The 24,589-nt window shown below is 37.2% G+C and overlaps 1 protein-coding gene across 2 annotated transcripts in view; it reads left to right on the top strand.

Annotated features, from left to right (window-relative positions):
• tcf25 (TCF25 ribosome quality control complex subunit) overlaps window positions 1-24,191 on the top strand; it is a 29,312-nt gene extending 5,121 nt beyond the window's left edge. For both annotated transcript variants that reach the window (XM_066714105.1, XM_066714103.1), the window contains exons 7-18: window positions 1,150-1,280; window positions 1,845-1,944; window positions 4,356-4,449; window positions 4,944-5,036; window positions 5,416-5,521; window positions 6,170-6,329; window positions 7,198-7,285; window positions 10,019-10,177; window positions 12,153-12,243; window positions 12,937-13,016; window positions 16,456-16,531; window positions 20,382-24,191. In XM_066714105.1, coding sequence (XP_066570202.1) covers window positions 1,150-1,280; window positions 1,845-1,944; window positions 4,356-4,449; window positions 4,944-5,036; window positions 5,416-5,521; window positions 6,170-6,329; window positions 7,198-7,285; window positions 10,019-10,177; window positions 12,153-12,243; window positions 12,937-13,016; window positions 16,456-16,531; window positions 20,382-20,549 — 1,346 coding nt within the window. In that variant the 3' untranslated portion in view covers window positions 20,550-24,191. The remainder of the gene's footprint in view (window positions 1-1,149; window positions 1,281-1,844; window positions 1,945-4,355; window positions 4,450-4,943; window positions 5,037-5,415; window positions 5,522-6,169; window positions 6,330-7,197; window positions 7,286-10,018; window positions 10,178-12,152; window positions 12,244-12,936; window positions 13,017-16,455; window positions 16,532-20,381) is intronic.
• Window positions 24,192-24,589: the final 398 nt, after the last annotated feature.

Raw genomic sequence — 24,589 nt, 5'->3', positions numbered from 1 at the left:
GAATACCCATCCACGACCCATTTTCAATGCCCTGGCTGAGGGAAGGAGGTTCTCACCCAAGATTTGATGGCCCCGTCCATTGTCCCTTTGATGTGGTGCAGTTGTCCTGTCTCCTTAGCAGAAAAACACCCCCAAAGCATAAGGTTTCCAACTCCATGTTTGACGGTGGGGATGGTGTTCTTGGAGTCATTCCTCCTCCTCCAAACACGGCGAGTTGAGTTGATGCCAAAGAGCTCGATTTTGGTTTCATCTGACCACAACACTTTCACCCAGTTCTCCTCTGAATCATTCAGATGTTCATTGGCAAACTTCAGACGGGCCTGTACATGTGCTTTCTTGAGCAGGGGGACCTTGCGGGCGCTGCAGGATTTCAGTCCTTCACGGTGTAGTGTGTTACCAATTGTTTTCTTGGTGACTATGGTCCCAGCTGCCTTGAGATCATTAACAAGATCCTCCCATGTAGTTCTGGGCTGATTCCTCACTGTTCTCATGATCATTGAAACTCCACAAGGTGCGATCTTGCATGGAGCCCCAGACCGAGGGAGACTGACAGTTATTTTGGGTTTCTTCTATTTGCGAATAATCGCACCAACTGTTGTCACCTTCTCACAAGCTGCTTGGCGATGGTCTTGTAGCCCATTCCAGCCTTGTGTAGGTCTACAGTCTTGTCCCTGACATCCTTGGACAGCTCTTTGGTCTTGGCCATGGTGGAGAGTTTGGAATCTGATTGATTGCTTCTGTGGACAGGTGTCTTTTATACAGGTAACGAGCTGAGATTAGGAGCACTTCCTTTAAGAGAGTGCTCCTAATCTCAGCTCGTTACCTGTATAAAAGACACCTGGGAGCCAGAAATCTTGCTGATTGATAGGGGATCAAATACTTATTTCCCTCATTAACATGCAAATCAATGTATAACTTTTTTGAAATGCGTTTTTCTGGATTTTGTTGTTGTTATTCTGTCTCTCACTGTTAAAATACAACTACCATAAAAATTATAGACTGATCATTTCTTTGTCAGTGGGCAAACGTACAAAATCAGCAGGGGATCAAATACTTTTTTCCCTCACTGTATTAATTAGATCAGAAATGTTCTTGTCTTTCAGGACAGGATTTAAAGGACAAATGGCCTAAATGTACTTGTGATTTTAGGGATTTCCATGAGCCTGGTCCAGACAAAAGATGGGGTCCAATACTACACCTTTGAACACAACAGAGACTATCAACAAATTCAGTTCAAATTCCTGGATGCGGTTGAGTCTATGGATCCAAACAACATTGTGGTAGGTTTTTTTTTTTTAAAGTATGTCTGGTAGCTTTTAATCATTGGGCACAGTTTTATCCAAATAAAAACTTTAATTTTTGAGAAAAAAGACGAGAGGTGTTTTGTTTTAATAAAACTGTAGATTAGATGTATTTTCATATTGTGAGCTAATGATGCACTGTGGCAGTTCAGGATAAACCCCCAACATGTGGGAATATCAGTAAAATTATAATTATTAGTGAATTATTCAATACAGACCCTTGCAGCAGTTCTTCGGTTTTAAGTATCAACCTAAAATTAACCTTCCACTTCCAAATACTGAATCTGAGTGTAATGAAATTATCAAAATGAACAAAACAATATCACAATTTGACAGCCTGTGGAAATCTCCACCACTGGGTTGATGAATTAACGAAAATGGAACCCCCAAAATATAAATTTAAATATTTGAAGGGAAAAAAATAATTTTATCTGTCTTTTCCTTTTTGTGGATGGTAAAGCTGATAATTATCTGAGAAGTATTTCTGGTCTCAGAGAATGATCAGATGTTTATTTTAAAATCTCAATCTCCCCCTCCCATAAGCTTCTGCTGCAGATGAACCCCTATCATATCGACTCTCTGCTGCAGCTGTCTGATGTCTGCCGGATTCAGGAAGATCAGGAGATGGCCAAAGACCTGATAGGTGAGGTTCACTGATTTGTGCCCATACTTAGCCCTCATAGTGTATTGTTTGGACTTACTACTTTCCATGTTTATTTCTCCTGTAACTACCTGCCAATAAAGACATCTGATAACAAGCCACAACTTGATTAGTAATAATTTTCCCTTTTAGGGTAATTAACTAGTCAATGTGCTGTCGTGTAATTCTGCTGGTGAAAGTGAAATTCAGAGCAAATCTCAAAAGTTGAATTGTTTTTAAAAATGCATAATGAACTAATGAAATAACATACATTTAAAGAAGTTTGCAGCTTTTTACAAGAAGAATTATGTGGTGGCTCACTAACTGACTATTTATTTACTTTTAATCAGTGCTTTTCATTTTATTTGTGTGTGTGGTTTATCATGACATGTGATTAAATCCAGAATCTGAAATGGAAAACAACACTAATTACAGCTTTTTAAAGCAGGCAATGACAGTGGAAATAAACAAAAAAGTAAGCAGCCCTCTGTACATTCCTGTTTGGGTGAGGATACCCACAAGGATAAAACATATTACTATTTGACAGATAAATATATGATTATATGTACACACTTAACGCTGCTCCAGGGAACACATTTCACAGTTATTTGCCTTACAGTACCAAACACCTGTTTGTTGAGCTCTCCTAATACATTATAACAGTGAAGCTGAATAAAGTATGTAGACATGGTGTCTGCTCTGGTGGTGGCGCCCTGATTACAGTGAACTACAGCAATGAACTGTCACATTTCACTCCACTTTGCTCTTGAGCCTCTGCAATTTCAAATCTGATCTTTAACACAGTGGCTTGTTTTTATGTGCTCTGCAGAAGCTTTTTCTTTTCACTTTTGGAATTTATAGAGAAAATTGTCTGTTTTATGTTCTTCCTCAAGATGCTCTTTGTAGGAATATCTGATGTTGTTTTGCCAGTATTTCAACGATTTCTTTGGACAATGGGTGTTTTATTTTCAGACGCAGTAGACAGGGAGCAGGAAACAACAGTGTAGCTGACCTAGCAATCAACATGCCAAATTACCAGCATCAGAAATAATGTGCTATCTGTGCCACAGGAAAAAAAATGCTATTTTATGCTGTAAAATGTTTTAACGGTTTTGTTTTGTATTTGGCACTAATATTATTTCTGGACAGTAATCATTTCAGAAACATGAAGATTGAAAAACAGCATTAAGGCCTGTGAAGGAGAATGATTAGCTTTCCTTATTATAATAATAATAATAATAATAAATACATTGTATTTAATAAAACGCTAGAAACACAAAGCACTGTACAATCAAATATTAAACAAAATCAAGTAAAACAATTGACAGTTCATGTTTTGATGTTTTGAGTTTAGACTTATAAATGTTTACAGACTGGGCATCTCTGACACTCTGCGGGAGAGAATTCCTCAAGTGAGGTGAAGCTCTGCTGAAGGATCTGTCTCTCATAGGGTGCTGTCGTGTCCTTGAAGGAAGAAAATGACCAACAGTGATAGACCTAAACTGACTGGGTGGGATGTACAGTTAAACAAGTCACTCTTTTTCTTTTATGTAGGAGCTAAACTGTATAAGGGCATTGTAGGTCATCCATAAGATCTTAACATTGATACAATATGTTACTGGTAGCCAGTGCAGGTTATACGGTACAGGAGTGATGTTCCCATGATGAGTAAGTGAATAAGCACTTTTAGTATAGATGGAACATTTCATTGACCTTTCCTTTCATGGAAGCTGCGCTGACGCCATTGTCTTATTGCTGCATCTCCCAACTCCTGACTAGTTCGGGGACCTTGTGAGGTCTCCTAAATATTGGTCGAGTTAGGAGTACTTTTAATTCTAAAGAATCTTTATTAATAGCTTTTACTTCTAAGAGTAAAAGTAGGACCATATTGTCTTCACTCTCAGATATTTAATGCATTTAGGATGGATTTATCACTCTGCTTTATGAATACAGGCACAGGTTAACCAATTGGTGATGCTTAAATTCAATAGCAAATAGTTTAAAAAAAGATAAATCGAGGATTAATCTATTTGGGGAAAAAAAAATACATGTCATACAGTGTTAAAGGTCCTTTAATATTTCTGTGAAATTGGGTGTTTTAAAATTAGGGAAATAATAAGGGAAAAAAATGTTATTTGGGATGTGTTTTTAACATTTAATGGTTTCTTTCTGTTTGGAAGAAACGGTCAAGATGCAAACCCAAAATTGACTCAAACACCAGTTGCAAACTACAAGTATATCGATGGCTGCTTTTGGTTCAAATGAGGTTCCTTCCTTCAAAACTAATGCTAGCCCACCATCAATTACTATGTTTTTTTTGCAATTGGTGATTAAGTGAAACTGTGTAATGTGGTTTCTTAGATTGTTTTCCCCGGTGTAATTAAGCAGTGTATATTTTTCTCGTCCTGTTTTAGAGCGAGCCCTGTACAGCTTTGAATGTGCCTTCCACCCCGTCTTCAGCCTGACGTCAGGAGTGTGTAGACTTGATTACCTCCGACCAGAGAACAGGTGACTCATGGCTTTTGTTCTCAAATGCCATCGTATTTTGCTTTAACTGTGTCCTTCATAAACCAATATGTTAAAAAATATAAAATAAAAAAATGTCCCACTTTATATTGGGATGGCGATGTGGCATGCTGGGTAACTCTGCTGCACCACAACTCCAGGGCCTGGCTCTGATTCCAGTCTTGGGGGTTTGTCTGTGTGGAGTTTTCATTTCCTCCCTGTGTTTGTGTGAGTTTTCTCATGTTTTTTCTCCTGTTTGTTCCCACCTCCCAAAAACAATCCTAGGCAGATTGCTCTAAATGATCTCTCCACCATTGGACAGGATGCTAGTGCACTGCAGCAAAATGGGAACAGTGTCTTTTCATCCAGTGTAAACTTCCATACAGTGCATCTATTCATTGAGATTGCTCTAGTCTGTAGCGTAAGCCATTAGACGAGAGGTGTCTAAGGTGGTGGTATTTTTTCTTAATGCTCTCTGTCTTTGTCTAATGTCCCAGGGCTTTCTATCTAGCTGTGTATAAGCACATGATGTTTTTGGAGAAGAGAGGGTGTCCCCGGACGGCACTGGAATACTGTAAACTCATCTTGAGGTGAGCTTGGAATAAAACAAAGGGATTTTGTTCGTTCATCTATTTTTAATGTCACAGTAAGATCGTGGAAGGTCTGAACAGAATGAGTAATTGCTGCTTCTTCGACTGTTGGGACTCATTCAGATCACAGACCAAAGATAAAACTGATTATGACTATAGTATTAACACACCATGAATATTTGTACTTTTTTGTAAATCATCCAGCGTTGTATATGAGTAGCAATATATGAGCATGATTTTATGAAAAATGTTGTATGGGAATTCTATCCACAGTGACCAGTTCTCTTTGGCAGATGTCCATAGCACTTGTCATCAGCTATTTCTGAGATTTGAACTTGTTTTTCTTTCTTTTTCTTTGTTTGATGTTCTACCCTTGAAGTTTGGATCCCGATAATGACCCGCTATGCATGCTGCTGTTAATTGATTTCCTGTCAATACGATCACGAGAATACGCCTTCCTCATCAGACTTTATGACGAGTGGGAGGTAAGGAGGCACATTGTTTGTATGCCTGTATACATGTGATTAAATTGATAAACATTACACAAAGCAACAATACTTTTCAGTTCAGTGCTCCAATCAATCTTTTGTTTCTTAAAATATTTAAATACATGTCTGTATGTGAATGCTTTATTTGTTTATGTGAAGACATTTAAAAGTATGTCCTGAATACTTAAATCAATTTCAGTAAACTTTTAGTATTTAGGTTTTGTAAGGTCATTTATGTGATATTCAATAATAAGTACAAGTTACTGGCAATCTGATGCTTGTTTTACTGGTGAAATATCCTCTTCTACAAATTGGAATTTAAGCATCCTTCTCAAGCAGTTTAGCATGTTATGACAAACAACCTCTTCATTATTTTGCCATCAGCTTCTCATTTTAGTGTTATGCATAATTTATATTTCTGACCATCTTTAACTGCTAATTTATAGTCCGTTCTCTTTATTTTTCCACAAATATGTCATTTCTTTTGGTAGTTACAAGATAAACAAAGACAGTGACAGGACACTTTTTTTTTTTTTTTAAAGGGAAAGGATAGAAACTTAAATCGAGTATGAAATAATGGACTCCTTCATGTTATCATATGTCAGTGTTTGCAGTGTACATCATGTGAGGGTTTTGTTTTTCCAGGTTCATCGGAACTTGTCGCAGCTCCCAAATTTCGCCTTTTCCGTTGCACTGTCCTACTACTTCCTCAGTCTTCAGGATGACTTGTGCCAGGCAGAGAGTGCCCAGATGAAAAAGAAATCAGACCACCTCATACAGAACGCCCTGATAATGTTCCCGAGTGGTGAGTTGAAACTGGTTTATGCTGGTGAATACTTTGCTTAGTTGCATTTCACTGGCATACAACTATTAGGCAAAGGTTGTAACATTATCTGACCCTGTTTGCTTTGGGCTCACCGAAAGCTCGGGAAACGGCAATATGACTTTTTTTAAAACACTTTGCTCATGGCAGTCCGACTGTTGGAGGCTGCTGATACACACAAGATTGAGTCATGCTCCGAAGCCTAAATCAGCCATTACACGTCTGAAGCACTTCTGTTCAATTCTGTCATTTTAGTAAGTCTTAACACTTCAAAGTGTAACCTTCATCAAAATCTTGAGTGCTGCAAAAACTCCTACAGTGCTCTTCAGTGTTTTAGGATATGACATTTCAACACTTCCTGGATGGCAGAAAAGACTTAACATAAGGGGCAATTGTTACGCCGCTGATAATTTTACCTTAAATACCAGCTAAATTGACTAATGTTTTCCCTTAAATATTAAACATCAATAAAACTGATCAACCAGACACAAGTTTAAATAAAAATTAAAAATGGTTGTCTTTTTTTATATTTATATACTTTTATTTTTCTATCGCCACTGTTTCTGCTTTTCCTTCTCTTTCAAATTTCTGATCTATGGTCTAATCCAACAAAGCTGAGTAGGAGCCAATGTGTATTTAGCCATGTCTGGTTAACCAAGTGCCAACCCGCAATCTATCCTGGCCTCTGATATATAACTAATATTTGGTATAAAGGATAGAAAATTAGATGCTCCTTGTTTATCTTGGTCATTCAATCTTATAAAGTTTGTTCTCCTGGAGAGGCGATCCACTGCGTGTATTTTAATGTGTATCTTTATCCAACTGCTGTTCTGTTTTTGTTCCCTTGTAGTTCTGATTCCTCTGCTGGACTTGTGTACAGTACAGCCTGATGCTGCCGTGTCCTCCCATGTGTTTTTCGGACCCAAAAGCCAAATAGGGTAAAAACATTGGATTTAACGATTATGGCTTCTGTCCCAAAATAATCCTTTTAAATGTGCATATTGTTTTTTTTTTTTATATATATATATGGTAAGTAATCATTTTGTTTTGCTGGCATGGCAATTTGGGGGACAATTTTGCAATAATGTAACTAAAATCATAAATGATTTGGCCTTTTCATGGGTCTGAGCCACCAATATGTGTCACTTCATAATAGAACCACACAAGATTACAACATTTCACATCATGCAAAGTATTTTACGACAGAACACTGAATCATTTTGTATTACAGTATAATAAATTGCATTGTAGTTTGTACTTACACTGCAGTGTAAGAAATGTTTCCGTTATATAATAAGGTTTTTAAATTGGAATAACTGGATTTTTAATCAAAGTGGTGAGATTTATAATGATTTAATATAAATGTAAACAAACTCAGTTCTGAGCTATGCATTTGGTAATATCAGAGCACCTTACTTGTATAACGCACATTGTTTGATTGCGCCTGTCCCTTAAGAAAAAAAAAAAGGCTTTTTGTCCGCACAGTGACACCATATACCTCAGGTGGAAACAAAGAAGAAACAGCCGATATTGTAAACAATGGACCTTATTCCCAGTCCCAGTGAAAACTAGGCTCTGAAAGCATCAGTTCCGGAAGTGCGATAAACAAACGTGTATCACTGTTGTGTGATTCCCTTTATGACAGGTAAAGCCCTGTCATGTCACAGATTTCCAGTAAACAAACAAAAGGAAAGCCTGGATTATCACAATTTGCCTGGACATTGCACCTCTTTTCTGTAGTATTTTTATTCAATTTGATATTGATTGGACTGATTACATTCAGTGAGCTCCACTAGAACTGCCGAGAGTTCGGATTAAATACAACCACCGCACCCGCAAAGTGTGTGTATCCTTTATAAAACAGCTATGTGATGAAAATGAAAAATAAACGGTTGGATTAAATCACACAACATTTGTGCTTTTCAGCACTGCATTTACTACAGACTGCATTTCAACAGCGTGAAACATCAACAGGTCTGTTTGTGTTGCATTCAGTCTTTATTGCATGTGCCCATGTGCAGCGCTGGGTGAGGGGCATCTTCAGTCCTGTATATACTGAGTTGTAGTGCCTACAGCAGTCTAATAAACGCTAACAGCAGCCAGCCTATTGCCAGCCCTGCACCTGATACAAAATAATGAGCACATGATCAGACAGTGGCTGATCAAGTCATCGATCCAGAGACCTGGGTTTGCAAACGAGATCAAGTGTGATTTCCAAGGGAAAGTTAGAAACTTGCTGAGCCGATGAGAGGACAGGCAGATGAGAGCTAGACCAGGTGTCATTCTTCAGTTGTGTATATTTTGTGTCACCTGCTAACAAAATAATGATAATATATGAGTACATGTGTAGACATTTAGGTGTTTCAGCTCTCCGCACGATACAAATTATATCACAATGACTGAGTTCATTACAAAGACCAGATTGTCGGCTTTATTGTATTCAAGCCTACAGCATAATCTGCGTCCAGTGGCTGAAGAAAGTATTTATAACTTACTACATTCAACGAGTTTTAGTAACATATAAGAACAGATAAGCAGGAGAATTTCACATATGCAGAGATATTTACTTTTGCATTACAAAAGCCGCCCAAGATAGTGTTCACTGATTCATAACAATTTAAAAATAACGTTTATTTACAAAACAAATATTGATTCATCTTTAGGCCTAGGTAATGCTGCTTGATTTCATTTTGTATTTTCTATCTGCCTTTAAGATTCTTAACCGACATGGCATTATTTACTAAACCGTAAGTTAAACAGTATAAATGAGTTATACTACACCCAGCATTAATATTGTTTAATGGATCAACTATGCCTCAAGACTGTGTAGCAAGCACAGGATGATATATATGACTGTTATTTACTGTATTATTTTTTGGTTTGTATAATGACTGGTGTGTGTTACATGCATGTTCTGTATGTCAAATGAAATGACATTCAATTTCCATATGGAACACATTTTCAATATATTATAAATCTATGCAGTAATAATGCAGTCAAACGTCAAACATGAATGTGCCTGTTGACAAGCCACATTAAACCAGTCATGGAATGTTCTGTGTTATGTTGTCCAAAGAAATGACTAAAATATACATGTGTTATTAACTACCTGCATTCTATTGTTCTGAAGAAAATATTTGAATGGTTATTGAATTCTGGGAAAAAAAGTTTTCTTAATACTATGATGCTTGTGTTCACTGCTCCGGCCCATTTGATCTGTAGTGAAGATTGTGTGTCTTTATGAAAGGAATGCTAATGTATGTTGGGTGTGCAGATTTTTTATTTTTTTTGCGTGGTATGGAATTGGTATCAAGTACCGTGAAATTGAACTGGTATCGTATCGAAGTTCAAAATTCTAGTATTGTGATAACCCTAATACGAAGAAATGTAATGTGCTGAGTTTCCTCACAACTAGTTAAATACTTTTATCCTTCTGTGTGTTTTTTCTGTGGTGTTGCATATTGGGAGGAACACCCCCTGCAGAAGATTGTAAATTGTACATTTTGTCTCATGCCCTGAGAGTGTATAGATGCTAATTACTTTCTTCTCCCCCTGCCTGTACTGTCTCTGTCAATCTTTTTCTCTGTTGCTCTCTTCTCTCATCTCTCTTTGTTCTTCCTGCTTCTTTCTCTCTCCTCTCTGTTTAAATCTCCCCATCGGTCTCCTTGCAGGCAGCCCCCCGCCCTGAACGAGCTGGTTTCTCTCTATGTGGGAAGGAACCACTCCCTGTGGAAGGACGGGGGTGTCATGGTGTGGCTGGAGGGCAATGTGAGAGAGGTACTATGCAGAGTCGACTCCAAGGACCCCCTCGTAGAAGACAGCGAGAAGAAGTAAGTCCTCCCGGATCGCGCTTGCGGCTCCTACTGTAGCTCAGCCAGTGGAAGCAGGGGGTGGTGGGTGACTAGGAAAAAGGGATAGTGTTTTATACTGTTAACTAGAGAAAATTAAAAGCATCTGACATTCAGTTCCCTCAAAGGTATAGCATAGAATTACTCTCAACATAGTACTTGTTTTGTTACACTCCCAGCTGTTATGTATTCATGTAGGATGCTAAAGATTATATAAAGAGAAGAAAATATACTCACTCCCACCATTGTGAAACCCAGCCTGACTGTCTAAGCTTTTTTATTTATTTTTTTATTTTTTTATTTGCCCCCCATGTGATAAACATGCTTAGTAAGCAGCCTGGGATGCTGCCCTTATCACCACACACACTAGCCTGCCCTTTGAATATAATCTACTGTACTCCTGTAACAGTGTGCAGACTTTGTGACTCCTAGGAATGAATCAGGGTTTCGTGCAGCTATATTCATATCTGGGTAAAAATTTGTGCAGCCTGGCCAAAGTGTGTGAACTTCTTAACTTCTTAAATATGCTATTGTCAATAAATCATCTACCCCCACAACAATCTGCCTACTACTCAGTTTATGATGAGAAAATACATAGACTTGCACCTTCTTATAGACAAGGTTCTAGGGCTGGGCGATATGACTTAAAAATAATATCTCGATATTAGAAGTTTGGGCGATACACAATATATATCTTGATATTTTTTGTTTTTATCCAATCAAGCTACAAAATAAGACCAAAGACATTTAAACAACGAGTCTTTATTTAATCATTAAATATGCAAAACTAACAAATACCACATGCAGGCTGTCATGGTAAATATATGCATAATGCAACACATTACAGCTCAAGTGTTGTGTGATTATTGATTACTATTACGTGTGTTATGTTGTTATGGGATAAATATGTACAGAAATACACAGTATGATTTATGGTCACATAACAACAATAACACAGGTAATAGTAATCACGCAACACATGCGCTGTAAAAGGTATAGATTCAGGTAGATTTACCACAGCCGGGTTTATAGTGGCGCTGGACAGGGACATTTCTTCTCTCACTGTCGCGTCTCGATTCTACTTACCTGTACAGCACATGTTAATACAAAATAGTTATACTAATAATAAACTTTTACCACTACACCATCATAATGAAACTTTCTGCATGTGTTTGCATTGCTTTTCAATTTATTAAAATGCAAACCAGCTTTATTATGATTTAATTTTATACAAATTATATCAATCTAAATTAGCAGGGGTGCGGGGTGCTTGCAGCTTGAGTTTAACCTGGCGACGAGAGCGGGGCGGAACGTGTGCGCTTGTGCATTAAAGTATCTCTTGCTTATGTTGGTTATTCTGTGTCAGTTCACTCTCCTCCATGTCTGTCTGTGTTTCCGATGCTCATTTCTCACCTGCATCCGACACGTGTGGAATAAACGGGGAGAACGGAAAGCGTTGTCCAAATGATGAAAAATAATGCCGTAAAGAGTGGGATTTGCGACACAACGATATAAACAATACAGCAGAATATGAAACGATAGACGTTTTTCTATCGTCACACGATATATATCATCATATCGCACAGCCCTACAAGGTTCCAATCAAGTAGCTGGTTTGGTATTGTCGTTTTTTACCAATTTTGTGTCCTTGATATGGATAAATCCTCTTTTTTTATGTCCTTTCCAGATCTCACTTCTCTTTTCTCCGTCTTGTCCTTTTTCCTTTTACTTTGACAACAGTGGTGTAAAAAGCCATCTGAAAAGGCTAGTGAACTCATTAAGAAACTTCTTGTTTTGAAATTTACATACAAATTAAATCTTTTCTGTCCTGTGTAGATTCACATTCTGTGACAATGCTGGAAATGTGCATTAATTTCAGAGGAAAGTTGACCACTGCTTTAAAAATGGGAAATAGGCTATCACAGAAATTTTCTCCTGGTTTCTTCATGGTTCTTAGGAGAAAGCTGAGGTATCAGAGCGCCCCCAGAAACATCCATCGTCACGTAATCCTGTCTGAGATCAAGGAAGCCACCGCCACGCTACCTCTGGTGAGGAAGGAGGGGGAGTTTGCACATCTCTGACGCACTAGGAATGGAGAGCTCCTTATCACAAGATCAGGGTGAAAAAACTGAATGGTTTTTAGTCCCCTTTCTTTGTGGGGGCCTGTGTTCCAGTCTGCCCCAGAGCACAAAGAGTCAAGGCCATATTGTTTAGATCTTATGTAAGGAAATAAGATCAGAAATATCACACATTTAGATAAGATCACACTACCCACTATGTCAATTTTTTGTTCCTAGTATACAGAGGTCTACAGTAGTTGATGATCCTCACATTTCCACTGCCAGGAAGAGATTGACTCCACAATCTGGAACAAACTCCCCAGCGATGTGGTTGAAGCTGAAAATTTGGGAACATTTAAAAATAGACTGGATAGGATCCTTGGATCACTTAATTATTAATGGACACGAAATGAGCACGATGGGTCGAATGGCCTCCTCTCATTTGTAAACTTTGTTCTTATGACTGTGGGTGAAATTTGGTTGGTATACAACCATTAAAAGCTTACAATCTCTATTAAGTATTTAGGAGATATCAGAAGTTGTGTAGTTTGTAGTTTTAATTGTTAGAAATCATTCTCTTAGTCAATTTGCAAGGAGTGATGGCAAAAACAGATAATGTGTTTAAACAATGTTTATAATGGCAGTTTGATGGAAATTTGCATATTTGTTTCCTTTCCCCAGGAGGTGACCACTCAACCAGTGATGGGGTTTGATCCACTGCCTCCACTAGACTCAGCCATGGCTTACACCAGACCAGAGAGGTGACGATTACGGGGTGGGGGGAAGGATTGTAACCCAATGATTTTACACCTTTCTAACGCCCAGATAATGCACTCAAATCTGACCCAGTAAACCATTACATTCTGGAAGATATTGCTTTGCCTAAATGTGAAAGTTCGAAACAAGAAAGGGGTATGTATTCTTACGCAATATGCAGGTACTGAACCTTAATCAATCTCTCTCTGTACCCTGGAAAAAAAATGCTATTCGAATTTGTGATTATTAAGTTTGAATCACGTGACACCTTGGCCCTCGTTTATCAAGGCTGCATAAGCACAGATCTGTGCATAAAACATGTGTTTGATTATTTAAAAGCAAAGTGTGAGATTCAGACCAATTCAGACGCCTCCTTGAGATCATGCGTACATCTACACACAGCTTTCACCATGCGTATGCAGACAACCTAGTAGTAGAATAGGGAAATGGGGCAATTCCAAAAGCCCTAATGCATAACAAAGATGAATACACTTCAATACTTGTTTGTATTTTACTTTCACACTCTTTATTCAGCCATTTACATTGGAATATCTCTATGCATGAACCTATTCTTCCTCCTTCTAAAACTACTAGCTTGAATTAATCAGCCTGAATCAACATAGTTACAGAGGATACAGTAATGTCCTCTTTCCATTTTATAAGATTTTACCAGTTATTTAATATCTATATAGTGTCTTTGTTATAAATGTGATTTAATTTAATAAACTTCTGCAGTTGCCGACTTTTAAAAACTGACAAAGAAGCTTTGCAGTTTTCTGAATTCACTTGGTCTTTAATGGGAGCAGGTGGGTTACCCGTGTTTTCGAGGTTTTTCTTTTGTTTACACCAACACCGAGCCAACCAAAAAGTTCTGTTTTGACTCGACCTCAGCTAGTATAAGCAATTCAATTTCACTGTCAGAAAAAAATAAGTTTCTTGACCCTCTTTGCCATTATGCAACTTTCTTCCCAACAGAGTAGCATATTTGCACTTGGCCTCTTAAAGGGATATTACCATATATTGTTAATTGAGTGCCATTCTGTATGCAAATGATCACAAGCATACACACGCAAGGATATTACGAACAATTAGTATTTATCAATGTTGATTACTTACTAGTGTGCGTAAGAGTCTTGTACGCATGCTTGATAAATCTACATTTTCTTGTGTGTAAGAACATTCTAAAATTCACTTGTATGACAGAATTTAATGCAATGCTGATAAATGAGGGCCCTGGATATTCATAGAATGGGTGTGTTTACAATTTCTATAAATATGCTCAAAATGAGCATGAGGTTTTAAAGTCACATGTCTGTTGTTCCTAACACATTGTGGAAAACTGATATTTCTGTTTAAGGTTGTAGGTCAAGCATGCTTTGTCATTCCAAAAGTTATTGTGCTTTAGTACATCTGGCCATAAATGTCTTCCTACATGTATGTATGAGTCCAAGTATGCATTTTCTTGAAAACCTTCACACTGCATAAGTCTGTTTAGTTCAGTCAGGTCTATAGACAATGATTAAGAAAAACACAGTATGTTACTAAATATGTTCACAAATACTTATCATAATTGCATTCCGATTTTCATTATTACTTATTTTAGCTGCACTGGTGTCTTGCAAAATGCAGGGCCATACCTATTACACATAGGTATAAAGTATTCACACCTTTCATTTAAAATACTCTAATCAATTTAAATAAATGTATTCATTAATCTGTACCTATTTCTCAATTATATATTATCAGTTTGCAAAACAAATATCCACCCTAGAGAAAACCGTTAAATGAGCCAAGTTAAAACCGGGACAGTGTCAAATTTCACACAATCCCTTTTCCTTTTTCTGGGGTTGAAAAGCTTGATTAAATAGGAATATACATAAATAATCTATATAACATTTTACGTACAAGATAATTCCTGAAAAATGCATTGGATGCAGACATTTTAAGAAAATCTATTGTTTAGTTGATAATTGGTGTGTGAAGGTCATAGAAGATTACCATGTGTTGAGAGCATGCAAGTAGCAGAAGTAAGTCATTTATATGACCTCTATGTCATAATGTTAAAAATAAAATAAAAAAATCAGTACAATATTCATAAAATAATTTTTCAGAGCTACGTTACATCTGAGGTCAGCTGTTGCGCAAGAACGTCTTGATATGTCTGATTGGTTTTTATAACCACCACTTACATAAGTGGAAACTATGAGCCTTTTATCTTGCAGAAGCCACACAAAAAGGGAAACATCTCTTGTGGTCTTGTTTTGCCTAAAACATATATTGGATTCAATATCCAATTAGATCAATTGCTCTGCCAAACAAGGGCATACCAGAAAGTTTATTAATCTTATTTGAGGTTTACATAATCAGTTTGTAATCAGTTTGTTCAATGCTATAAAGCTGATGTTCCCTGCTACCACTGCACTGTGCTTAGCCAGAACATTTTGCCTTCTGTAACAGTTGGTTTTCTACTGTATGCCATGTACTTCCACTAAGTTGCTGTTGTTAAAGACAGGATTTGGTGTTTCTTTTATTGACTGCAATATACTTTGCCATTCATTCAATCATTTACCATTGCATTCTCCAAAATTGATGTCATGTGCATTACAGGAGTCTTCTGAAACTAGGCTGAAGCAATTACTTTGGTCTTGTGATAAGCATTTAAAAATCAAACCAGATTTCAATGTAGAAAGCCATCTGTCACTCAGCTAAAATTAACTTTGAAACCAGTGATAAATGGTCATTTTATTTTCTTCAAATTACTGCCTCCTCTCTTTAGTAGTTTGTTTCCAGGGAAATTAAAAATGTGGTACTTTTTGGAAATCTGTTTATTCAGAATATGCTTGTTTATGTTTTTCAATTTGGTTGCCATTCCTCCACCTTCAAAACTTTCAATTTACAGAGATGACAAAGTAAACTGAGAATTTACTCTGGTGATTTATTAAGTTTTATATGACACTGTCCTTACCCCACTGTTGTCCCCACCTCCCTTTTTTAAATGCCTAATTCTGAGCCATTTAAAAAATCCTGTGCAGCATTTCAACACTTTTGTTGTACAAGGAGTATCCAAACCCCAGAACCGGATGACTCATGAGATCTAGCAACTTGTTTTAATTGTACTTTTAGTGAGAGTGAATGGGTGAAGGGCGCATTGTGGAGTAACCAAGCACAACTCTGTAGGCAAGCCAGAGCTGACACGGCACACTGTGCCACCTGGCAGTTGCCAGGACTGCATCACTTTGCCAGCATGTAATATAGTGGTATAGAGAGGTAAACCTCTGGGAACTCGCTGATTTTTAAAAATCAAATAGAGGTTCTATAGCAGGCAGTTACATCATCTAAGAAAAAAATCTAAGAATTATGAAATACTGACAACCAAGTTGAGTACAATTGGTTAGAAATACTGAAAGACATGGTTTCTAAACTTTTTTTTTTTTTTTTTTAAAGAACAAATCGGGGAGCATCTAACGAGAGCACCTTGTCACTTTTCTTCCGTTCTTTACTGCCAAACTTCAACCTCCAGGTGAGTGGTTGATTGCCTTTCTGTGGGGGCTGGGTAACTGATTGTAAAAAGCACATTTTATGTAGACCTTCAAGCTATTAAAGATCCCTGTTTCTATTTCCTATTCAAGCAGGATTTATAGGAAACCCTATAAATCATGAACATATATTAAGTTGGAAACATTTCATGAAGCAGGTGTTTGAGTAATAACTTGCTTAATTGAACAGTGGGGGATTCCAGGGTGAGGTTTTGATGGCACTGGTCTAAGGTGTCTCTAAGGACCTTGAAAGATTTGTAGGTTATGAGATTATAATTCAGTTAATCTATTTGGTCTCTTTCATAGAACTGGCTTGAATTAAAAACCTGCAGTTTCTGAGTTCAATAATTCATCTTATTTAAGGCCAGCAGGTGATTGAATGTATGAGTGAATTGAGGAGTATTCCTCCTGTCACATCAAGTACTATTCTCCCAGTGATATGGTGGGAATCACTTACATAATGTCAGTACACTTTTTGAGACTGCTCCTAAAACACTGATTTCCACTATACAATGATCAAATAAAACAATCTATCCGACATTGTAGTCTGTGATTGCTATACAGTATTTAACCCGATTGGACTATTTCACATTTTGTTGTCTTAAAACCGGAAATATTGATGCATTTATATTTGATTTTTTCCTTTGATTTAAATGAAGTAAGTGGAAGAAAGACATTTCTAATTGTGAAATAAGACATTCTGGAAAAAACAAAAACAAAACGTAAATATCTTGGTTAGAGACGTATTCAGCCCCCTAATTAATTATATGGTAAAACCACCTTTGGTACCAATTACAGCTGTGAGTCTTTTTGGGTAAGTCTCTACCAGGTTCACACATCTGTATTGTGCAATAATTGCCCATTCTTGGCAAAATTGTTCAAGATCTGTCAATTTGGATGGGTATCGTTGGTGGACGGCAATCTTCAAGTCTTGCCACAGATTCTCAGTCAGATTCAAGTTCTGGGCCACTCTTCGACATTCACTTTCTTGTTTTTAAGCCACTCCAGTGTCACTTTGGCTGTGTGCTTGGGGTCAGTATCCTGCTAAAAGGTGGCTAAAACCACAGTCATAGGTCTTTTGCAGACTGAAGCAGGTTTTCTTGAAGGAATTGCCTGTACTTGGCTCCATCCATTTTGCCCTCTACCCTGACAAGCTTCAAAGTCCCTCCGCTGCATGACATCGATTTTTGTTTAAATGAACTTCAGAAATGTCTACCACATCTTTTGAGAGTCTGCCACATGCCTTTGTGCAAATTCCAAGCAGGATGTTACATGGGCTTTTTTTTTTTTTTTTTTTTTTTTTTTTTTTTTTCCTGAAATGGCTTCCTTCTTGCCACTCTTCCATGAAGGCCAGATTTGTGGAGAACCTGAGCTATTGTTGACACACAGACAACAGTTTTTCATCTCCGTCATAGAAAGCTGTAGATCTTTCAGAGTTGTCATTGGCCTCTTGATGACTTCTCTGACCATTGCCCTTCTTACCCGGCTGCACAGTTTGGGAGGACGGCCTGCTCTAATCATATTCTTCCACTTCCATATCTTCAGATATTTTCTACTTCTTACTGAACGACTTGACTGTGCTTCAAGGGATATCCAATGCCTTTGAATTTTTTTTTTTAACTCTCCCCATATCTGTGCATTTCCATAACGTTATTCCAGAGTTGTTTTGAAAGCTCCTTGCTCTTCATGGTAGTTTCTTTGCTTTGAATGCACTACCCAGCTCTGAGACCTTACAGAGACAGGTGTAGTTAATCTGAAATTATTTGAGCTACTTTTATTGCACACAAGATGGACTTTGTAAATACTTGCCTCTTGAAGACTTTATTTTTAATTGATTTGTTTTTTCACTCCTCAATTTCTCCCCCACATTGAAAGTGTGGAGTAAATTGTGTAACTCAAAGGGAAAACATCCTATTTAAATGCATCAGAAGTTCGGGTTGTAACGCAACTAAACATGTAAACGTCCAAGAGGGGTGATTACTTCCTATAGGCACTGTATACTAGATGTACCCTTTCATTTCACCTGTTCAGTTTCCTCTGATGGTCATTCTGGCAGACGGAGAGGAGCATAAGAGTTTTTATATAGTTATACGAGACTGCAGAGATGGGAGTGTTGAGGTTATTGAATGTTTACAGGTCTCCACAAAGACTGGCTTCATGTGCAAAGCAAGCAAATTCAGCCAAGTTCTTTTCCCAACACTCACATTTGTATGGTATGCTAGAGGGCAGACTCCTTAAGAAATGGCCTTTTTCACAATTTACATAATTGCCCCTCTGTGTTAGCTGTTGGATCGAGATCGCTGTTGGGAAATAACCATTTGTGTCATTGAGTCATTTGTGTGAAAAGAAATGGATTATGTAGGACATGGAGGGGATCAGAATAATGTGTCACCTGACATTTATCTGTAGTTGGGGATGCTATAAAGAAAATTTAATAAAACCAAAAACCAGTATTGACTAGAATACAATGTGCTGTTGTGATGCCAGTACAGCTGCCTGCATATGTTGTGCTGGTAATAAAAGAAGTGCAGATGAGGTTTATTTTCCACCTGATATATTTATCACATCAGGAGTCATGAACTGATCACAAGCCAGTATACCCATAAACTGCATCTTTAACTTCGTCATTTCCAGTCAGGGATGTTATTGCGACTTGAAAAACCTAGGGTCTGTGGTTGGGGCTTTTTTCGCCAGACTCCCTTTGAAGCTTATTTGTGTTACACAACATGTTTTCTGCCACACTAGCAATGTAGGACAAGAACTGCAATAACAACCAAGAAACTCTTGCATTTCTCCCTGTATACCAAATCTCCTCTGTAACATGGTTAGATTCTCAGAATAGAGTAAGTGGTTATTAAACACCTGTGTTTAAAAGGAGGAAATAGGAAACAATCATACAATAAACATGTACAAACATAAAATACTTGGAAAAATGTATTTATCCGACCTTTGTACCAGAATAGTAAATTTAATTTCAAAACTAAATATAAAGTATAAGTATTTGTTGTAATTTTGTTTTTTTATGTTTTCAGTAACATTAATATGACAGTTTAACTTTTAAATTTTAAATTTGGTTCATAATATAAAATTAAAAGAAACTAAACTATTTTCACCCAGAACAAAAACAAGTAGGCCCATTTTGATTTACAGATTACTAAATTTAAGGGTATAAAATAAAAGCAATTCTGGAAAGTGTGATGTGATGCTCAATTGAATTGTCCTTATTTAACTCAAAAGACACAACGGTCAGATGATCAACTAAGTTACGTAAAGAAAAAAAAGGCAAAGAGCCAGTACTAGGCTTTGTATAATAATAATAATATAATGTTCTATACAAAACCTATATCATACATAACTATAGTATCATAAATGTTTAGCTTAGGACACTTTCTGTTGTTGTTCTGCTGGAAAGTTGTTAATTTTTGCTATATTGAACTGTATCTTCCCAGGAGAATTCAATTCACAATTCACAATAAATTAAATTAACTGGTTTTTTTTTCGTAATGATACAGCAACACAAAAAACATGTATATTTCAGGTTCTCATTTAAATAACTAAAAAATGTTCTGTTTTTTCTTTGAAATGATAGGAGTTTGGATTTCCTTTTTCGTGAAAAAGGGTGGTGAAATTAAGACAATTCAAATTATTAATAAAGCCCAAGATCTCCTCTTTAAGGGGTGTCTGACAAGTAAAAGCAGGAAACAAGGTGCTGACAGAGTTCACAGGTACGGCCCCAGCAATCCCCCACAGACGGCAGAGAGTGAACAGTCCGATGTTTTGGGCCAAGAGCAGTGCGCCTCCTTTTACAGCGAGTGATGAAATCTTTTCCTGCAGGGCGGCCCCAGGCCCGAGGATGACCTGGAAGTGGCCCGAGCAGGTCGAGAGCTGAACCAGGAAGTGAACAGGCTAATGGTGGCCATGAGGGACATGCTGGCCAATATTCAGTTCCAGGAGCCACCCAGAGAGGACAACCCCGAGAGGGACGACGAGGAGTGGGATTGAGACCCAGTACCTTCCCTGGAGGAGGGAGGGCAGGCGGGAGGGACAGAGTTGGATAGAGTAGGTGAGGGAGAGGGAGCTGCTTAGCTGAAGAGGGTGACTGGTAAGAAAACAGCAACACATTTGAATTTAGAAACAACCTGATTAATTGGATTCACATTTCTTCATTCTTCAATTAAAAGATGACTTTGACCTGTTGGGAGGAAAATGTCTGTGCTTCTCCACCCCCATCCCTCCAATCCATGTAACGTTTTCCTGCTCACAACAGAAGAGCCTGCATTGAAAAATGTCCAGCTGTGTTGCCAGTTTGCTACTAGTCAGAACAATTTGAAAGAAGGATTAATTAATTTATACGTGTTGCATTTTCCCTTTTAAAACTAAACACCAGCTTCTGAAACGAGATTATGGCTTACACACAGTAACCGGGAAGGGATTTCCTGGTTTTATTTTCAAAATCACTGACTTATTTGGTTTTATGTAAATTAAAAAAACAAAACAAAACAACAAAACGCTGTGCAATCCAGGTCTGTTTCCATTGGGATGAGGGATTTTAATAAAACTCATGTCATTTAATTGTTTTCTTAATATAAAAATTATGAAACTGGTTTGTTGAGGTGGGCAGGGTGACAAAATGCACCTCGAATTTGCTACTCTTAATAACATGGCTCAACTGTTAATGCTTAGATCAATGCTGAAAATGAATAATATAGATGCCCTCATGTAATTTTTCACTTTTTACAAACATTAACATAGTTGATCACAAACATTTCCAAATTGATCCTCCTTTTTATCTCATCATTTTCTCAATACGTTTGAAATAAATACACTTGGTTTTCAGAATTCAACAACTGATTGATGCTATTTTCTGAAACAAAGTTCACAGAATGGGGAGAAAATGCTGTGGATGGAAAGAGAATATAAAAACTGTGACTTTAATAGTGAAAACTGGCTCCCAAAATAATTAAATAACTTCATTAATGAGTATTGGCTGATTACTGATTACAGTATGATTACTGGCAATTAACAATTTGGTTGGCTTATGTGTGTATAATATGTGTAAATAATTGAAGGTGTCTCTCTTAAATCTGGTTAAATGGCTTTTGTTTGATTTATTTTTTTTGTCCAGTTGTTCCCTGGAAAGCTCTGCTCACCTAGAATATGGGTGAATAATTACACATTAGTTTAAGTTAGTTTGCAGGTTAAAAATAATATGCTTCCTTTTCACTTGACACTTGAAGCTTGTCCAGGGGGTCTCATTGGTGAGTGTGTCAAATAATACAACTGCTGACTCCCACAAAATCAACACAGGTGAGAAATAATGAAAAGAAGTAAGTCACATGAACTACATTTTTGATTAAATGAACTCAAGTCAGGTGCACCTGTGATCAGTGGTCTTTAAAGCCATGGCTGAGGGCGAACCTGTTTCCATGAAGGGAAGTGTCAGTTACACCAAGGGAATAACATCTTGTCGTCAGAAAAATGCATCTGACTGAGAGTCCACCTCTCTGACAGGTTCTCAAGCAGCTGTTGACTTGCTATTATCAGTAAACTGGTCTTTGACGGTTAGAAACACATTTGACTCTCACATCTGACAGAGGGAAGTTTTTAAAATCCTATCTACACTGGTACAAAAGTGTTCGAGTGAAAAATGTGATGATGGTGTTATAAAGGGTACAATATAGAATTATAAAGAATCACACTTACTACAGTAAGACACCTCAGGCTAGAAGTAGTAAGAAAGGCCAGTTGCAGCACAGACATGCTGCAATTAGTGTCTTTATTATGCCAAATTGCAAAATAAAAAATATACCAGGCACATTGCAAGAACAGATCAAACATGGACATACAAAGCTATAGGATAGATCCAAAGAGACTACTTTCTTACGGGTTCGGGTGGAGCTGGTATTTTCCTTGTATTTTCTGAATCAGTTGGGCCATCCCCTCAGAGAGGTCCCACCATCGGCTGGTAGCTCGCAATCGACCAGTTGGGGACCCCTGCTGGCGACTGTGGAAATATCTTGAGGAGGCCTTCATCCAGCAGTGGATATACACATACACACACATTATATATATATATATATATATATATATATAATGTGGTGTGCTGTATGAATATTTTAATATACAATTAGAATTGTATATATTTATTTTATTTGTGGAAAAATTATGTATTTTTTTGTCATTTAATATTGGCACCTTTACTAGATAATATTTACTATTAATTTGGTTGTCTTACTCTGATCATGTTCTCTATCCAAAAAGTATTAACTCCTCACTTATTTACATTTAAATTATGTATAATAATCAGAAACTGATTTCCCATTGTTCTTATGTTTTCAAGAATGGAGAAATACTCCCAGTTCAGTGTGATGCATTTCTTGTTTTTCAAGGTGCAGGTTCTAGCTCCTTGCATCTACAATAAGGCAACAACCAAAATATTAAAACCTTAATACATGTAAACCTGACAGTTGTGTAAAATAATAAAACAAATCTTTTTGCACACCTATAGAAATGTATATGTAAAAAGATAAAAGCAGACATTGGCTTTAAGTTATATTGAGTATTACAGAAACACTAAACCATTCTGGAAGGGAACAAAAACAAGCATTGTGGAAATGGTTTCTTGAAAACACAGGCAAATATGTTATGAAACAACAGGCATATAGGCATCAGGACAGAAAATTATCTGAAATGTAGAAATGGAGCGCTGATGGTAATCATATATAGGTTGGAGTCGGGCGGTAAGACCCCTGAGGGACCTATTGCTATTTCATGGGTGTATCTTGCACTACAATAATACAAAATAAAACATGAACACTGTCAAATGTCATTGACCCACAACTACCAAAAGTAATAAAACACCACATTTGATTCAATTCCACTAATTCGATTAATTAATGATAGTGTTTGTGTGTGTGTGTGCAGTCTCTTTTGGCTATGATTTCTCATGATGTTTGTTATTTGTTTGTGTTTATGAAGAGAAATACCTACGTTTCAGGTCTTGTTTGGCTGTGAAATACTCTCATTGGCCATGCATTATAGATACATGACCCTTCAGCTTCAGAAGGTAAAATCAAAACCCATGACTAGCTAGCAAATTTGGATGGAATCACATGATCTTTAATGTTGTTTCAAACAAAACAAAAAAGAAAAAGATAGTATAAACATAATATATAATAATATAGCTGAAGGGAAATTAGACAGAATAGCTTTCTTTTTCACTCAGAAGTAGCTATTAATGTTCTTAACCTTAGGATCAAGGGTAGCTGCTTCAACCGAGTTATACAAGGGCTTTTTGATTCACAGTGGAAAGCTGAATGTGCTGAAAAGACCTGTTTGATGGCAGATTCATTGTAATAGCCATAAGTTAATATAACGCAGAATACACTGCTGCAGAAAGTGTCCTACAGAGCATTGGGATAATCCAAGGTAATTATTTGAGTCATTTGTATGTGTATTTGTGACTTGAATAAATGGATTGTATAGAACAATGTTTAACATTACATCAGTCAACATGTCAGAAACCATTGTAAAAATGAACTAAACAAAGACAAATTCAAAGACAGGGCAGTGCTAAGAAAGTATTTGAGACTTGTGCATTTGAGTTTTGATTGTTGTGTTTAATAAATTAATTGTTTTGGCGTAGGTGGCACTTCTTGTCGTTTAGTTAATTTCTTATAATTGATTGAATTTCTCAGGCCACTAAACAGTATTGCAGTAATCCTAATCATATGGCAGGTCTCAAATTCGTAAAATAAGGGTCATGTTCCATGATCCTACACCTCCTCCTGTTAGGTGTGAAATCCACGGCTCGGTCACAAAACAAAGCTTAAAGTATTATTAAAGCACTCCAAACACCCTCCTGTACTTCGCCTCAGTATAACGTGAGGTCATTTAAAAAGGGATGGTGTGACTACCTGCCTGAGCTGAAGTGAAATATCTCGTTCTGTGCCAGAGGGATCCAATCCTTCTTTATGTAGCATCCTTCATACACCACACCACAGGTATGTTAAGGTATGTTAGTTGCCATGGTCAGTTGAAGT

Source organism: Amia ocellicauda, chromosome 9, assembly GCF_036373705.1.
Source record: "Amia ocellicauda isolate fAmiCal2 chromosome 9, fAmiCal2.hap1, whole genome shotgun sequence".
In the NCBI taxonomy this organism is placed as follows: Eukaryota; Metazoa; Chordata; class Actinopteri; order Amiiformes; family Amiidae; genus Amia; species Amia ocellicauda.
The sequence above is the reverse complement of the archived record's forward strand: the minus strand, read 5'-3'. Positions and strand labels throughout refer to the sequence as shown.